At 34.1% G+C, this 19,112-nt stretch overlaps 1 protein-coding gene across 7 annotated transcripts in view; it reads left to right on the top strand.

Annotated features, from left to right (window-relative positions):
* Positions 1-19,112, top strand: part of CLASP2 (cytoplasmic linker associated protein 2) — a 207,754-nt gene that overhangs the window by 50,199 nt on the left and 138,443 nt on the right. For 4 of the 7 annotated variants that reach the window (XM_008070168.1, XM_008070167.1, XM_008070158.1 and 1 more), the window contains exons 1-2: positions 8,056-8,277; positions 8,647-8,793. In XM_008070168.1, coding sequence (XP_008068359.1) covers positions 8,244-8,277; positions 8,647-8,793 — 181 coding nt within the window. In that variant the 5' untranslated portion in view covers positions 8,056-8,243. Of the gene's footprint in view, positions 1-8,055; positions 8,278-8,646; positions 8,794-19,112 lie in introns of those variants that run through there. The other 3 variants (XM_008070162.2, XM_021718618.1, XM_021718620.1) reach the window with 1 other exon arrangement.

The raw sequence follows: 19,112 nt of genomic DNA, 5'->3' as shown, positions 1-19,112 counted from the left end.
GAATGGATTGCCTGAGCCTGTGGGTTCGAGACCTGCCTGGGCAACTTGGCGAGACCTCATGTCTACAATAAATCAAAAAATTAACTGGGCGTGGCAGCGTATGCCTGTAGTTCCAGCTACTCGGAAGGCTGAGGCGGAAGGATCGCCGGAGCTCAGCAGGTTGAGGCTGTGGTGGCTGGGTGCGGCCACTGCACTCCAGTCTGAGCAACAGAGTGAGAGTCCAACTCAAAAAAATAAACAAATAAAAGACAGTCACAGTACCATTGTCACACCTGGAAATTTAACCCTTAGTATCAAATATTCAATGTGTAGATTTCCTCAGTTATTTCATAAATATCTTTTTGCAGTTTGTTTGAATTAGAATTTGAGCAAGGTTCATCATTGGATAATTGGTGGATATACTTCTTCTTTTTTTTTTTTTTTCGAGTTGGAGATTGTGTTGCCATGGTGCTTTTGTGTTTTTGTTTTTTTAATGTTTCTGTATCCCTGAAAATTTAAAATTCTTCTTATGGCTTGATTAGAATCTAATTGGGGGGGTGGGCTTTGGTACACATTTTTAGTTGGTGGTATTTTGTGTTATATGTTGGATTTGTACAGTGTCTTATTGTCTTTCTTTGTGATACTATATTGAACAGTAGGCTTAGGTGTTATCAGCCTGATCCAGCCTTCTAAAGTTTCCCATCAACTTTTCATTTAATGATTTCAGCAGCATTGGTCTAAATTACTTTTTAATGCACATTGTCTACTTTGTGGTTTAGAAGGAGGTCAAGAATATAAGTGAGACCAGTTGCGATGGTTCATGCCTGTATTCCCAGCGCGTTGGGAGACTGAGGCAAGATAATTGAGCTCAGGAGTTCGAGACTACCCTGGGCAACAAGATGAGACCTCATCTCTACAACCAAAAAAAGAAAAATTAGCCAGACTTGGTGGTGTGTACCTGTAGTCCCAGCTACTTAGAAGGCTGAGATGGAAGGGTGGCCCGAGCCCAGCAGGTCGAGGTTGCGGTGGCCGTGAGCATTCTACTACACTACAGCGTTGGTGACAGAGTGAGACTCCAGCTCAAAAGAAACAAACAAGACCATTGAAGAGGCTGGTGTAGTGATATAGGCAGAGATGGTACTGGTCTTAGATTAGGAGTGGCAACAGAAGTAAAGAGAAATAGGTGGATTTAAGACATAATTTAGAATTATACACAACAAGAACTCTTAGTAGATGATCTCTGCAGGACAGAAGAGAAATGTAGATAGAGTTCCCACATTATAAGCTTGAGTAGCTAAGTAGATGGTGATGTCATTTACTGGGATGGGGGTTGACTTAGGGAGAGCAGATTTGGAGATGATGCTGGTATATTATGTATCTGTGTCAAATTAGAGATGCCTTTGAGGTACCTTTGGGGAAGATGACTAGTAGGCAGTTGGATATATAGGGCTAGAACTCAGAGATGGTCTAGGCTAGAGACAAACATTTGAGAGTCATCAGCGTATGTATAGAAGGTATTTTAAACCATTGAGAATGGATGAGACCATTTATAATGTGTGTAGTCTGGAAAGAAGGAGGCTATTTAGTTGTTGAGTAAAGTAGGAACAACCAGTTGAAGAAACCGAGCTTAGAAGGACCTATGAGGTTAGAGGAAAGCCAGGGGGAGCATTGTGTTGTAAAAGCACAGTGTGGAGAGTGTAGACAAAATTTGTGAGTTTTCTGAGGCATCTGTGGTATAACAATTTATAGGGATTGGTGTTTACTAATTTCAGTTGGTAATTTAGCTGTTGGATATAACCAAGGGCACTGCTGGATATGCAAGAGTGTATGACAATTCAAAAATCCAAAGCCCTGTTGTTCATTGTTTTAGTTAGAATAAGGAAGGATACAGCTTCAAGTGAAAAGAGGAACTTTGGTATAAGAAACTACTTAATGTGAAACAGAGTATATTTTATGCATGAAAATCCATGATGTTGGGAGTTCTTAATACTGAACTGTTTGTTTTACTGAAGAAAATTCACACAAAATGAATGTTTTTTCTGTGAGACATGGTGTAAAGTTTTCCTTGCTCTTTTATTTACCCTGTAAATTGCAAGTGAAGTGAGAAGTTTAAAAAGTCATTTTAAATGCATGAGAAAAAGAGAAAAAAGGGATGGCGCTTGATTAAAGTTATATAAATTCACTAATCCTTATATGAAACCTTGAGGACAAGTTGTGCTTGGAATTCAGAATATGTCAGATTTTAGAAAAGTAATACAGCCATACCCCATATACTATGTAACAACTCCAGCTGGGGCTGGCGCTGGGACTGGGGCAGTACCCTATAATCAAACTCCTTAATATTTTTGCAATTCAATGTGTGTAATTTCATACTGAGTGGAATAAAGACAATAAATAGCTTCATTTCATTCCACACAAGCCTTGTCATAAACGTAATTCAGATCAATTCAGATTTTGCCATGAAATGAGTTTAAAAGACAAAGCATAAGGTGGGTTTTCGGAGCTTTTTGGCCTTTTGGCTTTTTGGCCCGTAGTATCTCAGTGCTTGCAGGGATAGTTTCCAAGTGTTACTTGAAGACAACAAAAGGTAAAGCCTTATCCTGCTTGGTCTTTTTTCTCCCCTTCTGTTTCTGCTTGTCCCTTCCCTTCTGCCTTCTTCCCCTTTTCTCCTTTAATCTCTTCCTCCTCCTTTTCCTCCTCTTCTTTCTCCTGCCATTCTTCCACCTCCTTTTCTCCTTTATCTCCTCTTCTCCATCTCCTCCTCCATCTCCTCTTCTGTTTCCATCTCTTCTCTCTTCATTTCCATCTCTTCTTCTTCCTCTAGTTTTATCTCCTCCTACTCTCCATCTTTTCTCCATTTTTTCCTTCTTTTCATCTCCATCATATAGATAACTACTTCAGCCTGCTAGCTTTACTAGTTTCTATCCTCTATTAACTTTTAATATCCTTATCTTCTTCAGTTTCTACACTCAACCAGAGTATTCTTTCTGAACCTTTGGGGTGAGAACAAAAGTGTCAACATAGTCATAATTTATAGTTTGCTTTTTGGATCTGATCCTTATTTTGTTTATTCGGTAAATATGAGAGAACTTACTGTATATATACTAAGTTACATATCTTCTGGTTCACTAATGATCCCTTGAGTTATATCTAAAATCTGCTCTTTTGCCTGCCCATTGTATTTAAATATAAACTTCAATTACTATATTTTCATTTGTAGATGTTGTGATTGGTTTTATTCAAAATCGATGTCTCTTTTAGCTATTTTCAAATTTGCCTAGCAAACAAGCATAGGTGTTTGGTTTTTGGTTTGAGGTTGGGAGTCTTACTTTGTCATCTAGGCTGAAGTGCAGCTGCCTCGACCTTCTGGGCTCAGGCAATCCTTCCACTTCAGTCTTCCGAGTAGCTGGGACTAAAGGTGTGTGCCACTATGCCCACCTAATTTTTTTTGTAGACATGAGGTCTCACGATGTTTGTTGATTACACCTACTGCGCCCCCCGCCCCCTGCGCATGCCTCCCAAAGGCCCTAAGTGCTGAAATTATAGGGCTTTTGGACTTGGCCAGTAATTTATAGTCTGTGTCTCATAACTCTAAGATTTTAAATGGGTTTTTTCCTGTTGTTTATTTATTTACTTTTTTTCTTCATGGTATCTTGTTTCCTGTTGTCCCAGGTGACCTTTAGAAAATTATTGTGGCAATAATTTTGAGGCCAGAGACCTCCTTCTAGGGAAATTTTGCATTTGCTGTGGCTGTTGGTTGGAAGTACTGCCAGTTTGAGCCCACAGAATTTAAGGTCTAGTTCCATCTCCTCCTCCTCTCCATCTCTTCTCCATTTTTGGAGAAGACTGCCAAGTATTTGGTCTTAATGAAACCTCTTTTGATTAACTTCTCTGTTGCTCCCTTTTTAGAAGAGTTTGGGGAAAAAATTGACTATAGAAATATAAGGACTTGATTATGGTTCACTTTAACCTAGAATATATAGTCTTGGTATACCAGCTTTTGATGGGAGAAGATATAGTTTTGGTATACTAACATCTTATGTGGGTTTTGAATTCTGTTTCTGGCCCATGTGGTCTTCAGAATAGAAGTTCCAATGTACTGGTTTTATCCTTATATTTTTTTACTATCTTGTAAAATGTTTATTGCTTTAAAGCTTTTAAAAAAATATGTACTTTATTAGTTTGTTATTTGCCTATAGAATATTTCTTCAAATAACTTAGTAATGCTTTTACTGGAGAATGAAAGTCTTCATACCATGAAATGTGCCATTGTTCCACTGTTGAAGATACAGCAGTGGCCAAAACAGACAAAAGTTCTTACCCTAGAGGTCATCTATTTCAGAGGGAGGACACAGTTAAGCAAAAGAATATATATAGAAATATATACTAGAAATAATATATGTAATATATATATTAGAAATATATGGATAGTAAATGCTAGGGGAAAAATAATACAGGGAGGCAGGTGTACATCAGAATATCAAGGTGTTGTAAAGTTTGTAATTTTACTGTCCAGAGATTTGAGAAGGTGACATATGAATACATGAAGACGGTGAGTAAATGGTGTGGATATGGAGGGGAAGAACATTCTAGGCAGAAGGAACAAATGCAAAGACCCTGTCGTGTGTCACAGCAAGGGGGCTAGTGGGGCTAGATTGGAGAGAAAGAGGCAGGAGCAAGAAGGAGATGAGGCTGGAGAAACCTACTTGATGTCTAGTCCTGGCAGGGCTTTTTATGGTGTCTGTGGAATATTTTATGAGTTCAAATCAGGGTTCTGTGTTGAGAATAAACTCTAGGGGACAAGATGTACAGTGGGGAGCAGAGTTAGTTGGCTATGACCATTTTCTCTGGGTTATTCTAGATAATGGGGTTACAGCATGAACAAGACAAATTTCTTGTCCTTAAGAAGCTTTCAATGGACTTATAAAAATCAGTGTTTATTATTTCAGGAAAAGTGATAGCTGCTAGAAGAAAATAATTGAGATTTGTTCTGATATGTTATAGTTAAAAAATTTGAAGCTCAGAATATTTATAATCTTTATATAAATTATAAAATAAAATTTTAATTTTAGGGCTAGTGATAATGAATTAGTTTTATGATTCTTTTAGCTTATAGTTAAATAAAAGATATAACCTTGTTAGATGTAGGTAGAAATTTCTTCCTATGTTTATAGATTTGTTTTTCCTTTTAGTTTTTAAATTTTTGTTTTATATATTAGAAACTGTTACTTGCTGAGCACATAAATATTTAGGGTTCTGATATTTTTTTTCCTGTTAAATTGATGCCTTTCTCATTATTAAATATCTCTCTTTATCTCTAGTAGTGCTTCTTTAAGCTTCTCTTTTGAAATTAGTATAGCTACCCCAGGTTTCTTTTAAGTAGTATTTGCCATGATCTGTCTTTTTCTAACCTGTATGTGACATTATGTGTAAAATAGATCTCATTTAAGCAACCTATTTAAAAAAAAATTCAATCTTGGTCTTTTACTTGGACTGTTTAGTTCATTTACATTTAAGGTTATTACTGATGTTTGATTTTCTTTTCTTTTTTTTTTGAGTTGGAGTCTCACTCTGTCGCCCAAACTGGAGTGCAGTGGCCGCTCCTGGCCACCGCAGCCTCGACCTGCTGGACTCCGGCAATCCTTCCGCCTCAGCCTGCCAAGTAGCTGGAATTACAGTCATGCGCTACCATGCCCGGCTGATTTTTTTTGATTTATTGTAGAGATGAGGTCTCGCTGCCCAGGCGGGTCTCGAACCCGCAGGCTCAGGCAATCCACTCACCTCAGCCTCCCAAAGGATTTTATTTTCTATCTTAGCTACTTATCTTTCTTTTGGTACTCATTCCTGCTTTTCAAATATTTTATTATTTTTCTTCTGTTTATTTATGTATACAGTTACTTTCCTTTTAGCAATTACGTAGAGCAGGGATTGACAAACTGATGCTTGCAGACCAAATCCAGCTGCCATCCTGTTTTTGTACATAAATTTGTACTGAAACACAGCCATGCCCATTTATTTACATATGGTGTATCATTGCTTTGGTGCTACAGCATCACAATTGAGTAGTTCCACAAGAAGGTCATATGTGTATGGTTTACAAAGCCTAAAATATTTGCTGTGATCCCTTATGGAAAAATTCTGCCATTCCCTCTTCTAGAGGAGTGATTCTTAAATTTGATCATGCATCAGAATTACTCGGAGGCCTTGTTAATACACAGATTACTGGACCGCATCTCAAGAGTTTCTGATTCAGTAGGTTTGGGTTGGGGCCCAAGAATTTGCATTTTTAACAAATTACCAGGTGATGCTCAGCTAGTAGTTTGAAGACCACATTGTGAGGACCACTACTCTAGTTAGTACAATATAAATCTTTGATTTATTATGATCTAAAATAAGTGACTATGTTTACTACTTTCCCAGTGAGAATAAAATCTAAGAAATCTTTAGCTTTGTTTGCTTATATCTTAGAAACTCAATTTTATAGTAACCTCAAACTGGCAACAGCCCAAATGTCTATCAGTAGTAAAGTGGATATTAATAAATTATAGTACATTCATACACTAGAAAACTAAAAATAGTGAAAATGAATCTTCCAACATCAAATGAAAAGATGCTAGATTGCTAGATATCAGAGTATCAGAGTATATATTGTATATTTTCCTTTTACATAAGGTTCAAAAATAGGCAAGATCAGACTGGTATTAGAATTCAAGATCAGTTAGCTTTGGTAGGAAATACTGACTTTTAGGGGTCTTGAGGGTGCTTACAGAATAGTGATAATAATCTATTGATCTGTATACTGGTTACACTGGCATGTTCTTTTTGTGAACATTCATTAAGCTGCATACTTATGGTTTGTGTATTTTGCTCTATTTTGATAAAAAGTTAAAGAATTTCTCAGTAGTTTGAGAATATTGAATTAATTTTTTTTAATGGCAGGGAGATACACATTTTTATTCGTGTGTGTGTGTGTGTATGTGGTGTGTGTGTGTATAGACTACTATTTCCATGGAAACTTGTGACTACTATGAGTTTCAGTGTCTAACTTTCTGTAAATTTGTGTGTCTACTCTGTCTCTTAGTTGCATTTTTTTAACATAGTAGGGCAAACAACTTTATTTGGATTTGCATTATTGTTTTTATAGAGCAATCTATGTACAGTATAGGTGTTAAGCCCATTAATTTATCTAAACTAGCTCCCTAATTGTGTTATGCTAAAACAGAATTTTTTTTAAATTAAAAGATATTTTTTCTTGCAAGTTGTGTTACTTAAGAAAAAACACTTACTGAAATGTTTAAACACTTGCGGCTTTATACTTTTTATTTCTTTTCCCCCTGATAGTAAAAGTCTTAAAACTTGTTTGTATTTTCTTGGAAATATATTTAATAGTTGTACTGATAGTAAATATCCCTTTATAGAGATGATTTCATTCTAAGTGATTGGACATTCATATAAGCAAGGGAAGCAGATTGAAAGGAAGAGATTCTTGCATATTAATCTGAAGCCTGTGGTAAAAGCTGCTTCTCTGCCTCGCCCATCTTGTTTGTCATGGTTGTTTGTGCAGGGTCCTAGAGAAAACCATCTTCTCAGAAGAGTAAAATGCATATATCTTGTGTTTCCCCCCCCACCCCCCCACCCCGAGATTGGGAAGTGTTTCATTTGCATATAAGGCGATGCTACTAGTGTGATCATTCATATTCTAAAAGGAGCCTTGTAGAATAATTTTTTAGAACAAATTGGCTAGTTTGGTTTCTATGGCCTAAATAAACAGCAAATTTTTAGATTACAGAGTTAATTATACACAGTAATGAACACTGTGATATTCTAGGCTTTACTGATGCAATAAAATCAACACCCAGCAGAAGTAATATTGCATAAAACCTTTCTTACTTATATAATTTTTGTGTAAATTAAATAAGAGAAAGCAAATTTAGATGTTAAACCTTTAGTATTGAATGTCTTTGAGATTTTGATATAGAATAAGGTTGTAGCTGAATAGAAAATTTTTTAGATACATGGAGAATTTTTACCTTTCATCTGGCAGTAGCTGCCATAAGATGATGTCACCTTGTAGCTGATTGGCTGTTACAGCACCTAGGGCAGGGAAGAGAAAGAAAAATGCCGGCACAAACCTCAGTGGTGGTTCTGTGGTTGTTTCTGTCTTTTTTTGATAGAATCTTTGATTAGTATCGAATTTACTGTATTTGGCCATGTGAACTATTGGGAGCATCCTAGGGTGAGGGAAATTAAGAGCTTTCAGAGGAATGAGGCGACTGATTTGCAAACGGATCTGTGATTGTAAGTTGCAGAATCTGGGTATAAGGAATAAGGCAGGGTGTGCTAGAAGATGCACTATGGGAGGAGCTGGCAGAAAATGCTTATATGAGTAGCAGAAAAATGAAAAATGCTTTTTACTACCCTTAGAGTTAATATGTGTGGTTTTATATTTTGACTTAATATATATAGATAGGAAATATTATAATATTGCATTTTGATTTTAAATTACAGACAATTATTTTATAAATGCTTAGTCAAAGGACCTTTATTTTTATTATACTTCATACCAAAATAATGATCTCACATATGGCTTTATTTAATTTTTGAGTCTCATGAAAAACGGAACAAAGCTTAGTTCTCTTAAATACATTTTTCTAATGCTTTGTGCAGATAAAAGCTTTGATGATGAAGAATCAGTGGATGGAAATAGGCCGTCATCAGCTGCTTCAGCCTTCAAGGTTCCTGCACCTAAAACATCCGGAAATCCTGTCAACAGTGCAAGGAAGCCTGGTTCAGCAGGTGGCCCTAAGGTTGGAGGTAACGTAAATCCATTTCAAATCTGATATACGTACTCCATGCCCTTGTTATAGTCACACATATTTAGAACTTCAGAGAAATATATTTATTCATGACTGCAGCACGATTGCAGATCTGGAGTCTGTTGCAACACTCAAAAGAATGTGCTCCTTTTTTGAAATGTTCAAAATATTGGATATTGCTATTTCACTAAGAATTAATGTGAGTTAATGTTTTCTTGAGGATATTTATTTTTCAGATGCCATTTTTAAAGAGATTGAAGGAAGTTTTTTGGGCTTTTTGTTTTTTTAAGGAGAAATCAGGCTTTTCAGAATTTGGGCATTAATTTTCAGGTGCAGTAACTGTTTATAGAAATATTGAATTATGTAATGTTTTTATACATTCCTCTAGGTAGTAAGTCTTAAATACTCTAACATTTAAAAAATGGTTGAAGATACTGGCTGTTGAATCATTTGTCACAATAGGAAATGGGTGGTGGTCAAGTAAAATTGCCTCAAAAATGGTTCCTGTATTAGATAATAATAGCAAAAGCAGGTTTTATGCAATTATATAACACATAGTGTATTCTTTGCTCATGTTATAACTGTTTCTAGCATATTGTTTATCTTTAAATTTTTTAATGGGTATTTTTATATGCTAACTAGAAAGCCATGAGTACATTTTAGGTGTTAGTTTCTGCTGGATCTTTCTGATAAAATAAATCTATGAGAATAAGGATAAATATTTAATGCTAAACGGACAGTATACTCTATCTTTTTTTTTTTTTTTAATAAATTTGTGTTTTAAATAACATTTTTGGGAAAGCCATGAGTATATTTCAAGTGTTAGTTTCTGCTGGATCTTTCTGATAGGATAAGTCTATGAGAATAAGGGTGAATATTTAATGCTAAAAGGACAGTAATCTCTCTCTTTTTATCTGTTTTAAAAATAAATTTGTGTTTTAGATAACATTTTGGGGAAGCAAATATTTTCTTATTTACAATAATGATGTGCAAAATGATTGAGAATTTTTGTTTTTTCTTTTGGTCTATAGTACTTTTATTAAAAACAAGACAGGAAAGAAAAAATAAACTATATTTTGACCCGATTTTGTAAGGAATTTTGTTCCCTTGATCTTTCTGTACAACCCTAAATTTTTTCCCAATTCATATGAAAGTCTAAACATTGGAAAACTATCGTATTTCATTTTAAGTACCTTACATGTCACCCAACTAGCAAGAAAGATGGTATGATATATAAACATAGATGTGTATAAATATATGCATATATTTATATAAGTATAAATAAATAACCCTAACATTAAAATGTCTTACTGATTTTTCTGGATATTTTGAGTAACTTGCACTTTAGAATTTTCATCATTTTATATTATGTAATTACAGTATTGTATTCTCATCCAGATATTAGTTATGATATACTAGTACATGACAGTGTTTATTATGCATTCTTACCTCTAGTAAAAAGTTTATGATATTTTATGGTTTCTTCCTTTTGTAACAAATGACATCTTCAGTCATTACAAGGAGAATATTTTTTCTTGATTTTTGAATTATAGAATTTTGATTTATGGTATAATTTCTATAAACTGTCTTATCCACTTAAAAATGAATTACTATTTGAAATTTGTGGTGATAATTAATATTTTTTGTGAAGCTAAACAGGTAACTTATAATTAGCTCTTAATTTACTGTCTTAGATGAAAATTGAGATTGTAAATTACCTATCACAAGTCAAAATTCTGATACTAATCAAATGATATAATCAGACATTCTTGTTTAAAAAGGAGAAACTTTCTTAAGCCCTCCCCACCCCCAATCTGGTTTGTAGTCTTGCCTGATACGAATGTTAGGGTGGCTTTTATGATTGTAGTTATTAATCACAGATTATATAATCAATGTAGGCAATAGCCTTTTTGATAAAAATAAGGGAGAACCTTTATTATTCTCCTCCTCCTCCTCTTCCTCCTTCGTTTGGCAGTTGCAGATCTATTCTTGTTTCTTTTGTTTACCACAGCTCATTTAGGTTCACTGCCCATTTTTCTATCTAAGAAAATAGCTATTAGAGGATATTGATATTGCTTCTGAAATTAATGCTATTTTTGGCTTTCAGTCCTTCTTTGAACATTTAACTTTAGATTTTCTGGTCTTGGCAGAGACATATTGATTTTTAAATTAGTTGTAGAGAGTTTTCTTGGAGTTGTAGAATCTTTGAGTTGGAAAGAACCTTGGGAGTCACATCATTTTTTCATAATATTCCTGATAGATAGTTATTCAGCATCTAATTAGATATGAGCTCTGGATTAAAATTCAAAACAAAATACCACCTGTAGTGCCACTACACGTAGTCAAAACTGATAAATTATTATGTACTTTCTTCCCATTGCTTTTATAATTGGTTTTACACTTACAGATATTTTCTTGAGAGGACAAAATTGACACTATTAATTATGAGTTTTTAACTAATATTTTATCCTAAGCATTTTTTGTTATCTTAAATTATTAATTGAAAATTATTCATAGCTAAATAATATCTAGGTTGCTTTCACCTTTTTTGCTTTTGAAAACTATCATCATTCTTTTATGTATATCTTTCAGCACATCTCCAATGATTTCCTTGAAATACATTTCTAAAGTTCACGGATCAAAAGATACAGGGATTTTTTTTAGGGTTCTTTTAGTTTGGCAAAGTGTTTTCCAAGGTTATAAGCCCATTTCAATTCTGGATTAACTAATTTTATTTTTTGTATGTTGCATTAAAATCTGCCTCCTTGTAACTTATGCAGGGAAGATAATTTTTTGTTAACATGATACTTTGCAAATACTTTAAGATTGCCCTGTTTCTATTTTTGACTGTTCTGTTTTCTGGGCTTTGTACTCTCTTTCCCATAAGTTTATATGGAATGATGGTGATTCAGTCTCAACATTTGACTTGCTACTCCTGGATATATGATAAATAGATGGATGTTCCAGAAATATGGTAGGTGGCCCACTGGATTTGACAAATCTCTTCAGAAATTACCAATAAAAATAAAGTAAGCTTCTTTGGAATCCTAACTGTATATACTTAAGTAGTTTTGGAATATAAGTCACTTCTCCAAGAGATATATATCAAGATTAGAGATGCATACTATTTTTAACCAAGTGTTCTATCCAGTTAATTAAAGCTCGTAAGTCTTTGTTTACTCTTTAGTGTGCGTTAGTTTGCTTTGTTCTTTGGCTTCAGTGTGCCAACCTTTTCTTCTCATATTGTAGTTGTGTGGCCTTTAAGCCAAGGGAATTGGGGAAAAAAGGCTATGGCAAGGTCCACATCAAAATAAATCATTCCTGTCAAAACCCATATTGTGTGGATGTCAAAGTGTTACCTTTGTGCCTTACTAATTAGAATAGGGATAAAGTGAATTGTTAGTCCGTTTTCCAAATAACATTTGTAACTTTGTAATTGGAGTTTAAATATGCACACATTTCCTTAAACATTCTTGAATGTTCTTACATATATATATATTTTTTTCATTTAAATCTCAAAATCCCTGAGTTAGGTACTTAATCATTCTAATTTTACTGATGAGCAAACTGCAGTTTGGGGACGTTAAATAATTTGCCCAGGGTCACCCATCTAATAAGTGAGCAAAAACAAAAGTCACTTTACTATTCTACCATCATACAAATCTCTCTTGGTAAATTAGGATTCTCCTGGATCCTATAGGATTGAGATTACAATCTACAGTAATGATCACTATGTTTTGGCATCCACAAATCAGTCATTTTAAAGCTCAAATAGTATGATTCCCAGAAAAATAGAGTATTTGACAATAAGCAAACCTTTAATTTTTATATTATAAGTAGAAATGTTTTAAAGTATTTTCTTGTTGAAATTCCCTTCAAGATTATTTTCTAGTTATAATGTCTCTATTCTTGTTTCAGTCATTTTGGCTGCTATTCTATTTTTAAAATAAGAGTTGAATTTGATGATGATAAAATTGTCATTGTTTATAGTTAGTGCCAGATTTTGAAGTTAGTGATTTGAGGCTTGTATATAATCATTGAGACACATCATTGACCAGATCATCAGTTCTTAAAGTACTTATGTTCTTTCTCATTCACTCATTCATTCATTCATTCAAGTGGACAGAGTATTTTTCTCTCTACTGTTATCTATATTCAATTCTTATAGTTAGGTAATTACCACCATTTTAAATTCAGTAGTACTTACTCATCTTTAGGGTATTTTAAATTTGTTTTGCTTCATTTGTGTATGTATGACCTGATATTTTATTCAGAACGTTAAAATACCTATTTTCTACAAATTATTTCCATTTTTCCCATCATACAAACAAAAAAGTGTTTTTTTAAATAAATAAATATCATGAGTATCAGTATATATTTAATAAAACAAATATTAAGAATTTGTTTAATTCAGCAATCAATTTTTGGTTAGTAGACCTGAATTTCTTATCTGTGAACTTTATGTAAAATCCACTAATATTTCTGTTCATGTGTTTTTGTTTTGTTTTCTTCCTCTCTTCTTCCTGTACTGACAGGGAAAGATATTCTAAACCCCTAAGATTTTAGGCCTTTAAGGGGTCTTAAATATGATCTGACCCAGATTCAGATGAAGGGACTGAGCCCCATAGAGTTGAATGACATGCCCAAGATCAGACAGTTAGTTATTAGCAGAAATACAATGATAACCTAGTGCTTGGTCCACTGGCCAGGGCTTCCTCTTGGATTATCTCTGGGTCTTCTCCTGAGTAATAGTACTTGTGGTACATACTTCTTATTTTTATCTTATATAGTAAAACACTACTATTGAAACTTGGAATTTAGGGATTGACCAGTCACTAGTTTGTCTTAAATTATTTTGAATTCCAGATCTTTGACTATCCATTGATGCTATCTTTCTTAACTTTAGTTTTAAGGCAAATATGATTTGAGTAAATAGCATAAATTATTATATATAATACAAGTTGCCTTGTTTCTTACCACATATAAGAACATGTTTTACTGTATTTTCTTTGACCTCAGTTTTGCTTCACTTCCTATGCAAAAATTAAAGTGACGATTTCACTGTGCAAAAGTTTTATTTTTTGAGATACTCAGAATATTTAAGAACAGAAAATAATATAACAATTTTGATTGAAATTGAATAGACCAACTGAAGATCCACAGGTAAGTTATTTTTTTTTATTTGCACTTGTGTATGTGCAAGGCTCCATGTTAGTCACCAAGAAGAACCATATGGAATGTTCAATTCATGGTTTTAAATTTACAAAGATAATCACAGTACTTGTCCACTATTCCACCAAGCAGTGTTAATGGTTGTTAGCATTTTGACCTTCTCATACTACATTTGCCTGTACTTTTTGACTGAAATTTAGCTGTTAGAAAATGGTAAACCAATTAGGAATTCAAATTGATTGAAGAAAATTATAAAGCGAATAGGAATACAAATTGATTGAAGATTTGCCTCAGAAAGAATGAAGTATTATTAATACAGATTTCACATCTGAGGAATTTTCTATTATTTAGACTCATTATACTCGAGCATATAAAGTAGAAGTTAGAATAACTGCATGCTCAGGCTTATTTTGATCACATACATTCTAATATAGTTGAAAGGTAAGAAGCATTGTTTCTATAATGGTCATGTTGTAAATAAAAACTTTTTTCCATTAGCTTGTCATTTTTCTTTTTCAAAAACCAATTTATGTGTTTCTTACTAATGAAAAGAATTGAAAGACATAATTTAACTTTTAAAAAATATGGAAGTCATGCTCATTTCTACACAATGGAGATTTAGCAAACCCTTTAATAGTATCTTGGTTCTCTAATCCCATTGCCCTGAGGTAAGCAGTGTTAGGTTTTATATGTATCCTTCTATATATATCACTCCATGTTCACTTATGTAGGTACTAGTATTAGGTTTTATTTTCTCCACATTACACATACTAGTAAACATACTAGTAAACACTTTGTGAGCTGCATTTTTTTCACAGACCATCCTTCAACATCAAGAATGAGAGCTGTTACATTCTTTTAATTAGCTATACAGTATTCCACATTATTGATACACCATGTTTTAAAAAACGATTTCCCTGTCCATATTATTCAGGTTGTTTGCAACATTATGCCATTATGGAAAATGCAGATATCCATGTATTTATATTTTGACATTCTAATGCTTCTATAGAGTAGATTTCCTAAATGGAGTTGCCTAATCAAAGGTAATATGTGTTTTAATTTTAATAAAGACATCATTTTACCTTCTCAAAATTTAGCAGCTTTATTAATTATCATCATTGTGATGGGCAAAAAATGGTACTTCTTTTAATTTGCATTTTTCCATCCTATCCCTCTGTTGCCCAGCAGCTTGCAAATATTTACTGAAGATATTTAGTGTGCTACTAATTTGTAATCCTTGGGAAATGTAAATCAATGTGTAAATGTAAACTCCTGCTCTCCTGGAGTTTATATTCTAGTGAGGTTCAGAATATTTAAATCATTAATAGAAATTAGCATATTCTCTTCTGTGTTTTACATGCTGTTTTGGCTTATCAACTTGTTAGATTTTTTTTTTTAATTAGGCCTAAATTTTTGCTAAAAGTTAAAAATATTTCCTCAGTTTCTCCTTTGTGGCATTTTTGCATCAAATTCTAAATTTTTTTGTGGGTAAAAATATCTGTTCTTGCCGGGCTCGGTGGCTCAGCCGCTCAGCCTGTAATCCCGCGCCTTTGGGAGCCTGAGGTGAGTGGATTGCCTGAGTCCGCGGGTTCGAGACCCGCCTGGGCAGGCGAGACCTCATCTCTACAATAAAATAAAAAAATTAGCCGGGTATGGTAGCGCGCGCCTGTAATTCCGGCTACTCAGAAGCTGAGGCGGAAGGATCGCCGGAGCCCAGCAGGTCGAGGCTGCGGTGGCCAGGAGCGGCCACTGCACTCCAGTTTAGGCGACAGAGTGAGACTCCAACTCAAAAAAAAAAAAATCTGTTCTTTTTCTTTTCTAAATTTGCTGTCTTGCAATCCCACTGTGAAAAAAACTCATCTCATTTATTTAAAACATTATTTTACATGTAGCTTATTTAAACTGGGATTTGTTTTTGTATATGATGGTGGTATAGGATACTTTAATTTGTTTCTTCCTTATGCATGACCAATTATGTCTGCAATTAAATAAAACATTCTTTATTCCCTTGAATTGAAATACTACTCTGCATATTTTGATGAGTTTCTGGAATTTCTTTCATTTTTTTTCTCATCTATTTGTGTCTGTACTCTAGCTTTATAATGAGTGGTTTCCTATATTTTTTACTATGAAAAATATTGATCATACAGCAAAGTTGAAATATAGTGATACTAATCACCTAGATTTAATAACCAGTAATTTCCCATATTTGTTTGAATTCTCTATCTATAGATATATTCCTACAATTTTATTTTTAAATTTCAACTATTGGAAAGTAAATTTTAGATATCATGACATTTTACTTCTAAATATTTAATATGCTCCTCCTCAACTTAAAAGATAAGCTCCATTATAACCATAATATCATTATCATATGCAAGAAAATCCTATAATAGCTTAAAAACATTCCCTTCATCAGTTTTTATCTTCAGGACTTTGACTTTTAGAAGAGTTTAGGCCAGTTGTCATTTAAGATTGTCCTGTGTTCTGTATTTGTCTGGTTTTTTTTTTTTGTGGTGTTTTATTTTCTGTAAATTTATTCTTAACCTCAATTCTTTTTAAGCACTTCTTTTTTTTTTTTTTTTCCCCTTTGAGTCGGAGTCTCACTCCGTCGCCCAGGCTGGAGCGCAGTGGCACACTCACAGCCACCCCAGTGTCGACCTGCTGGGCTCCGGCAATCCTTCTGCCGTGGCCTTCCAAGTAGCTGGAACTACAGGCAAGTGCTACCACCGGCTAATTTTTTAAAAATTATTATTTATTGTAGAGACGAGGTCTCTCCAAGTTGCCCGAGCTGATCTCAAACGCGTGGGCTCAGGCAATCCACTGGCCTCGCCCCTCAAAAGTGCTGGGATTACAGGCTGAGTCACCAAGCCTGACCGGCACTTAATTTCTTTGTTCAGATTTTCTCAAATGTCATAATATTTTTATAGCTTTTGAAGTTCAAACCAGGGTATATGTATTCTCTCTTGAATAGTTGTTATTTAATATTTATTTCTCAGGTGATTTTTAAACTAATTTTTCCTGGCTTTAGCCAACTGTCTTTTTGTATCTTCCATATGTATTCAGAGTTTTTGATATTCAGATTCATCTTTTATACTACAATTACTGTTTAATTATATTGAATTCATGTTGGAGAATTGTGTTACAATCTTTTTCTACTTAATGGCATTTTTTTGAGAGAGAGTTACTGTGCTTTCATCAGCAGAAAAGCTTTTCATTCTTACCTTGTTCTCATTATAGCCTAGTGTAGATGTTAGATTATTTATTCTGTTTATGATAACATATTGGATTTTTCTGAACCACAAATAACAAGTGATTCAATCCCGCGCCTTGGGAGGCTGAGGTGAGTGGATTGCCTGAGCCCGCGCGTTCGAGACCTGCCTGGGCTCTCTACAATAAATCAAAAATGGCGTGCCCGTAGTTCCAGCTACTTGGAAGGCTGAGGCGGAAGGATCGCTGGAGCCCAGCAATTTGAGGCTGTGGTGGCTGGGAGCATGACACTGCACTCCAGTCTGGACGACAGAGTGAGACTCCAACTCAAAAAAACAAAAAAAACCAAAAAAACCCAAGTGATTCTATAGGGCCAGGAAGAAAGGCTTGTCCAAGTTTCTTAGTTCAAGAATGCCCTCTTCTGTTGGTATAGTGAATTGCGGCTTCTTTACTAAATGTGTAAAGGGGTTTTTCTATGTCTGGTTCTGTGATTGACATCTTGTTTCAGTGAACCCTTGTCTTTTGTTTCTTTCTTTATCTACCAAGATTCAAATGGATACCTTCCCCTTCTAAACACTGTTTACTTGTCTGTGGGGGGCGGGGGGGGGGGGGCAGAGGGATTTGGGAGGGAGAAGACCTTTGTTGATGTCTGTTTTACTCAGCTACTTGGATCCTCCTTTTCCATACAGTTCCTATAATTTTTCTCTCCATTAAGGGCTTTGTTGTTGACATTGCTAGTCTTCGATGTTTATATTTCCCCCGCTTACTTTGTAAATTGAAGTTTGAAGTGTTATTATCTCTTGTATTAAAAGCTTGGGCTGTGGGTGGTTTTTATTTGCTCTTCTTTTAGCTTTCTATGGGTTTTGGAATATTTATTTGAATTGAATTTGGATTTCTACCATTTTCCTAGGGGAATCAGAATGTCTACTGTAAATTTTAATACTTTTTTAAAAAAGACTAGATAATTCATTGTCAGCATTTTGTTGAATTTGGAGACATTATTGAATACTTTACCCATTGCTTTGAATCACTTCTTTGTCATGTATTAAAGTTTCATACATTTTTGTGGGTCTATTTTTGAACTTTCATGTTGTTCATTTGGTTAGTTGGTCTATCCCTGCATTAAAACCTAATGCTTATAATTGCTTTAGGGCAAGTACTCCTTCCTCTTTTCTTCTGCAGGAATATCTCAACAATTCTTGGCTCATTGCTTTTCTAAATAAATTTCAGAATTAGCTTGAGAAGTTTCACAAGAAACCTTTTTGGAAGCTTGATTATTACTGCATTAACTACCTAGGGAAAAGTGAACATCTTTATAGTACCATTTCTTCTTGTTAATGAATGTGAGATATTTCTCCATTTCAGTACTCTAATGTCTCATTAAAATTTATTATTTCCAAAAATTTGTCCCCTCCTTTTGTTTGTTTGGTTTATTTTTAGATACCTCAAAAATATTTGTTTCCATTGAATATAGTATTAAGTTAAAATTTCTAATGCACTAGTGCTTAGAAGTGAAATTGATTTTTATATATTGATTTTATATCTAGCCATATTATAAAGTTGAATTTTGGTGATTTTACTATATATATTTAATTGACAAATAAAAATTGCATATATTTAATAGTGTACAGGATGTTTTGAAGTATGTACATGTTGTGGAATGACTAAATTAAGTTAATTAGCATATGCATTATCTCACATGCTCAATTTTTTAATGGCAAGAATGCTTAAAATCTACCTTTTAAGCAGTTTTCAGGAGACAATATGTTGCTATAAACTATAGTCACCATGTTGTACAACAGATGTCTTGAACTTACTCCTCCTGTCTACCTGAAATTTTGTATCCTTCATTGACTAAAGGATATTTTGGATTTTCTGTCTGTACCAGAGCTTGACAGACTACATCTGGCAGCCAAATATGACCACATATCT

The sequence above is a fragment of the Carlito syrichta genome, unplaced genomic scaffold, assembly GCF_000164805.1.
Source record: "Carlito syrichta isolate Samal-C Ts95f unplaced genomic scaffold, Tarsius_syrichta-2.0.1 Scaffold313175, whole genome shotgun sequence".
Taxonomy (NCBI): Eukaryota; Metazoa; Chordata; class Mammalia; order Primates; family Tarsiidae; genus Carlito; species Carlito syrichta.
Note: the sequence above shows the minus strand (reverse complement) of the source record. Positions and strands in the feature narration are given on the sequence as shown.